Below are 6,178 nucleotides of genomic sequence, written 5' to 3'. Positions count from 1 at the left end.
CATGTGGCCAGGAAACGAAATTGAGCAAAAAGTCCCAAACTTTACGAAATACTGCAAATATATACATATATATATATATATATATATATATATATATATATGTATGGTGATCTTTTATTGACTTACATTTATCACCATTTCAAATGATAATAATAATAACAAAGTGTTTCCTCCACTTTGAGGAAGTGAGTTGATCATGTTATGATTATTATTATTCACATATTATTTGTGTTGTATTTTTTATCCATATTCTCTTTTCTCTGATAAATTTAAATTAGTTCTTTGTTTTCCTTTAAATTTGGCGACTCCCTGCTTGTAATAGCCGGTAGCTGCCACTGGGGGGCAGACATCACACGTTGCTGGATGAATACGTTGCTCCAGGAGAATTAGGGACTTCCTGTTTACTTCCTGTTCTCAGTCTGTGGTTAAAATCAACGACTTTATATAAAAATGTTAAATCACCTGCTGCACTTTCTTCATTAACTTTGCTCAGAGGCACTACGGCAGCTGTCGGTGACTCCAGAAACAAAGAGAAGAGGAAGACGGTATCGATCCTTGTTTAACACCGTGAGCGGAATGTGGTACAAAGAGGTTTAATTCCCTCTGCTACATTTAGTGTGTGTGTGTGTGTGTGTGTGTGGGGGGGGGGGGTTCACTTGATTGAGCTTCATCTAATTTCTCTTAATTAACTGGGAACGTGTCTCATGTTATAGTTGCTTTGTTTCTTCGTGTATTTAATTTCTGGAGCTGTTGTCTGGATGTTCACATTGTTTTCATAGTTGTATTTGATTTGTTGTAATGGTGGTCTTGTGCTTCCTGTTTGTAGATTTCCTCCTAGTTTGGTTGAACTGTGTGATTGAAGAAGCATCAGTCATTGACTCATAAGAAGTTTTCTTTCATGACTTTATTTATTGTTGAAAAGTATCGAGAACCAAGTTGTTAAAACAGGATTATCTGAACCGTGTGTCAGAAATCATTTTTTTGACTCCATCAAGTTTTAATGTGAAGAGTCAGACATGAACCTGCAAATGATTCACTGTGAGGTGCTCCTGACATGTTCCTGAGGTGCTCCTGACATGTTCCTGAGGTACTCCTGATGTACTCCTGACATGATCCTGAGGTGCTCCTGACATGTTCCTGAGGTGCTCCTGACATGATCCTGAGGTACTCCTGACATGTTCCTGACATGCTCCTGACGTACTCCTGACATGTTCCTGAGGTACTCTTGACATGTTCCTGAGGTACTCCTGATATGTTCCTGAGGTACTCCTGACATGTTCCTGACGTGCTCCTGACATGTTCCTGAGGTACTCCTGACCTGCTCCTGACGTACTCCTGACATGTTCCTGAGGTACTCCTGACATGTTCCTGAGGTACTCCTGACATGTTCCTGACATGCTCCTGACATGTTCCTGAGGTACTCCTGACATGCTCCTGACGTACTCCTGACATGTTCCTGAGGTACTCCTGACATGCTCCTGACGTACTCCTGACATGTTCCTGAGGTACTCCTGACATGTTCCTGAGGTACTCCTGACATGCTCCTGATGTACTCCTGACATGATCCTGAGGTACTCCTGACATGCTCCTGATGTACTCCTGACATGTTCCTGAGGTACTCCTGACATGATCCTGAGGTACTCCTGACATGTTCCTGATGTACTCCTGACATGCTCCTGATGTACTCCTGACATGATCCTGAGGTACTCCTGACATGATCCTGAGGTACTCCTGACATGATCCTGATGTACTCCTGACATGCTCAGATCGAGAACCTCCGTCACTCACAGTTCTGCAGATCAGAGCTGTGAAAGTCTTTCCAGACCAATAAAAGGTCGGTGTCATTTTGAGTGGTGGTGGCGATGAGCTTGGAGAAGGCACAGGGAGTGTAATCCACAGGGGCCACATGGAAGTAACCCCAGTCTGGGGGGTCGGTGGGGGGGATGCCCAGGTGCTGCATACACAGCCCCAGATAAACGTCTTCGATGTACAGAGCTCGCACGTGTTTGGCTGCTTCCACCAACTTCTTCGGGAGATCTGAGGACAAAACGTAGCCCAGACCCAAAGCGTATCGTGGGTACTGTGAGTCGGGGTAGAGATCCTCAGGGACGTACCATTTAGAGCTGGGATCCCTCAGAACGGCACCTCCTCTCGCCACCAGTCCAGTCATGTAGTTTGTCTTCGGAGCGCTCAACAACATATTTATGAGATTGGGCACATTTAAGAACATGTCCGAGTCGATCTTCATGGCGTAAGAGGCGCTGGAGCAGTAGGAGTCCAGCCACTCCAGCATCACCATGGTCTTGATGGTCAGGTTCTTGTAGCAGTCCACGAAGTCGCTCTGGATCAGGTCCCGGTGCTCTGTGCTCTCCTGCAGCAGCTGCTCCTGGAGCTGCTCCGCTCCCTCTCCAGTCTTCTGCCCCAGCAGGAAGAACAGCTTCACCACTTTACCCAGGACGCTGCTGTCACCTCCCCACGTGTTGCGGATGATGTCGCGGTGGGCCCGGTTGTCGGGCGCCACGGGAACCATCAGAACCAGGAAAGGCTGCTGCTCCGAACACTTCTGAGGCTCATTGATATTGAAGTGGTACTGATGAGGATATTCCACTAGATATGGTCCAGGAGACACGAGAGGAACCAGTGGAGACAACATTCGGTTTTGTAGCTTCATGACGATTCCAGGGATCCAGATAAAGATGAGATGCTTCAGATCCACATCGAGTAAAACCAGTGATATGAGAAGAACCGAGAGCAACAACAAGATCTTCTTCTTGAACATCGTTCAGTTCTCCAGCTGAAACCCAGGAGAGAGAGAGAGAGAGAGAGAGAGAGAGAGAGAGAGAGAGAGAGAGAGGTATATCAGAACAAATCAGAGTGAGTGAGTGTTTCTGTGTGTGTGTGTGTGTGTCTGTGTGTGTGTGTGTGTGTTTCTGTGTGTGTGTGTGTGTTGTGTGTCTGTGTGTGTGTGTGTGTGTTTCTGTGTCTGTGTGTGTGTGTGTGTGTGTGTCTGTGTGTGTGTGTGTGTGTGTGTTTCTGTGTGTGTGTGTGTGTGTGTTTCTGTGTGTGTGTGTGTGTGTGTGTGTGTGTGTGTGTGTGTGTGTGTGTGTGTGCAACACTCTCACTTCTCTGCCGCTCACAAACATTTGACAGGTTCCATCTTGTCGGAGCCTCCAGCAGTTTTCCGAAGAGTCCGAGAGTCACAGACACTCAAGTAGAAAAGTCTGGGACCAAACTGGTCTCAGATCAGCAGGGATCAGCTTCTCCACTGTTTTCTACACACAAGTAACAAATTATTTTCATAGTTGAACTTTTAAACCCAAGAAAGAAACTCACCTTGTAATAATGATAAATATTCTCAGTAGAGAACTGAACCTTAAATATTCTTACAAACAAATGTTCCAAACACTTTAAACGAGTTCTGTGAGTTTAAGTGAAACACGACATCACCTGAAGTGTTTCACTTAAACTCACCATCGTCACCATCGCAAGAAAACTGTGACATCGTTCCTCAAATGACCGGTTTCATCAGAGCGAGAACCCAAACATCAAAACATCAAAGTGTCAACTAAAAAACTGGAAACAACATTTGTGATCGTTTCATTTTATTGATTCTTTGTTGATTCTTTATTGATTCTTTGCTTCTGTGAGTTTGGTTTTGTCTCGTCTACATCTCTGGACGTTTCTTTGGGTTGACTCAGTTGCGTCATGTATCAACATGCAGACGTTTAAAAAAAATCTAACAGAAAAAGAAGTTATTCTCTGAACCAGGAGAAGAAACTCAAACACGCTTCAGGTTTTCTTACCTGGTTCTTTTGCAGAAACATCTGAAACCACATCAGGAGACCTGACTCCAGCAGAAATAACTTCAGCCCCTGGAAACACAGTGACGTCTGCAGAGAGAACCCGACTCTGACGGGACCACAGGTGAGTGTCAGTCGACCCGGGGGTGTGACTCCTGAGAGGGTGGAGTGTTTGTCAAACAGGGAAACCATGAAAACAAGCAGGAAACAGTTCACGGAGTAATTATTCAGAAACACCAGAAGTTTATTTCAATGAAGAAGACGATGAAATTCCACAACAACAGAGTCCGACAGGAATCCAAATAAAAATAACAGAATCAAATAGAGGCTGAAGGACATTTAAGAGAAGTGAAGCGACAAAGAGGGGAAGAGTACGACAATCAACACACACACACCTGGAAAATATTTAAATAATAATGAAAACTGCCGTTCAGTGCAGGAAGTCACAGAGCGGCCTGATGATGTCTCTCTCACGTTTTCTTTTTGTGTGCACGTGACGAGCACGAGGAGGAACTGACCCTAACCCCGTCACATGCACAGAAATGAAAATGTTGAATGTTGTGTGTTGTGTTTGTATGAAGAAACAAAAACAGAGACAAGACAAAATGTGTATTTGTTCCTAAAAAGTCAAATCAATAGCTTTAATTGTATCAAGTCTCTGTGCCAGCAGGTGGCGCTGTGCACTTACATTACAGTTCGTATCTAATAACATCTTTTTCAAAACAAAGTGTGAAAGTCGTGTTTTTTAACACGAGAAATAAAATCTGCTTCATCTTCAGACCTGAAACAACAGGAAGTGACACGTGCAGCTGTTTACTGATTGAACTCACTCAGGAGTCACTGTAGAAATCTGATCTGGAATCAGTCATGAGATCATCAGTGGTTAATTATCGTGTCACGTTAGAAAAGCTTATTTTTACATTAATGGTATTTATTCTTTTATTTACGTGATTTCATGTCGTGCTATTTTTCTCTGCTCACATTGTTTGTTTTATTTGTTTTATCTTCTGACGATCTTCCCATTTAAATTAGGTTTATTATCATTATTACATTTTTTATTATCATCATTATAATCTTCGGTGTTTTGGTGAATAAATAGAAAAACAAGTAGAAAAATGAAGCTGAGTTTAAAAGACCAACTTTAAGTACAAGAGAAATAAGTGAAAAACTATATCATATAAAAAATATATGAAAATAAAAGTAAAAGCACAACATATATTGATAAAACATAAAATAATATGTGAAAACATAAATCACATTTGTTTATTTGTTTGTTTGGTGGGCGGGGCCTGACCGTGAGAAGATCACATTCCATTTTGATGTGGATGATCCCCGACTTTAAATAAAGATGGACGACATGACAACTACCTAAAGTGAAGCCAAAACATCTCTACCGCCCCCTGGTGTCTGTTTGCAGTACAGGTCATAAACCTCCTCCATGTTAGCAGATGGGACCAAAGTAAAAAACGTTGATTATTAATCCTCGATGGAGAAAAGTCACGATGAGAGTTTGACTCGGTGAGCTCGTCTGATTCGACAGAGTTTCCACTTTGTATAAAACCTAATGACGCTGGAGAGAAATAATGAGGTCCAGTAACACGACAGGATCTTTCTGCTGCGGACCTGGGGAGGATTTCTCTTAATCCGAGTCTCTCAGGCCGCTGCACTTCTGGTTCACCTGCTGAGCCTGAAAAACAAAAGTGTCACAATGTGAGAAGCTGCAGTGGAAACAGGAAGGAGCCGAACATTCAGCCTCGGAAAACACACGAATGATAGTTAACCATCGTTTTTATCTGGAATCATATTCAATCCTGATGCCAACAACACTGATGCACAGTCAGCTCAAAACATTTAATACACAAAGATATTTAACAAGCACGGCATGTTTGTGATGTTTCACCAACTCAGTGTGTGTTCACATTGTGTAGTACTTCTTCAGACACGAGAGATAATGTGGGACAGTCAGACGTTCTCTGAAAGTTACTTTAAAGTCCAGAGTCAGATTCAGGTGAAAACATCTATCAGCAGAAATCTAGTGATGAATAATCCTCAGGATGTTTTCACGAGTTTACATTTCAATACTTTATATTCAAATACTTTATATTTAAATACTTTATATTCAAATACTTTATATTTAAATACTTTATACTTAAATACTTTATACTTAAATACTTTATATTCAAATACTTTATATTTAAATACTTTATACTTAAATACTTTATACTTAAATACTTTATACTTTAATAATTTATATTCAAATACTTTATATTCAAATACTTTATACTTAAATAATTTATATTCAAATACTTTATATTCAAATACTTTATACTTAAATACTTTATATTCAAATACTTTATATTTAAATACTTTATACTTAA

At 41.3% G+C, this 6,178-nt stretch overlaps 1 protein-coding gene across 2 annotated transcripts; it reads right to left on the bottom strand.

The window, feature by feature from the left end:
• Window positions 1-886: 886 nt before the first annotated feature.
• On the bottom strand, window positions 887-5,834 carry LOC138410800 (beta-1,3-galactosyltransferase 2-like). 2 transcript variants are annotated; one of them, XM_069528061.1, is made up of 3 exons: window positions 3,804-5,834; window positions 3,123-3,272; window positions 887-2,788 (listed from the first exon to the last, which is right to left on the bottom strand). In XM_069528061.1, exon 3 carries the CDS (start codon window positions 2,777-2,779, stop codon window positions 1,781-1,783), a length of 999 nt encoding a protein of 332 aa, XP_069384162.1. In that variant the 5' UTR covers window positions 2,780-2,788; window positions 3,123-3,272; window positions 3,804-5,834; the 3' UTR covers window positions 887-1,780. The 2 variants fall into 2 exon arrangements, with proteins under 2 accessions (XP_069384162.1, XP_069384156.1); XM_069528055.1 differs by having other exon boundaries at window positions 887-2,794; window positions 3,804-5,826.
• Window positions 5,835-6,178: the final 344 nt, after the last annotated feature.

This window comes from Paralichthys olivaceus, chromosome 1 (assembly GCF_024713975.1).
Source record: "Paralichthys olivaceus isolate ysfri-2021 chromosome 1, ASM2471397v2, whole genome shotgun sequence".
In the NCBI taxonomy this organism is placed as follows: domain Eukaryota; kingdom Metazoa; phylum Chordata; class Actinopteri; order Pleuronectiformes; family Paralichthyidae; genus Paralichthys; species Paralichthys olivaceus.
This window is presented reverse-complemented; position numbering and strand designations above follow the sequence as displayed.

Bases quoted from the DNA above. Each gene is read 5' to 3' on its own strand.
- LOC138410800 (XM_069528061.1), bottom strand. From the start codon at position 2,779: ATGTTCAAGAAGAAGATCTTGTTGTTGCTCTCGGTTCTTCTCATATCA.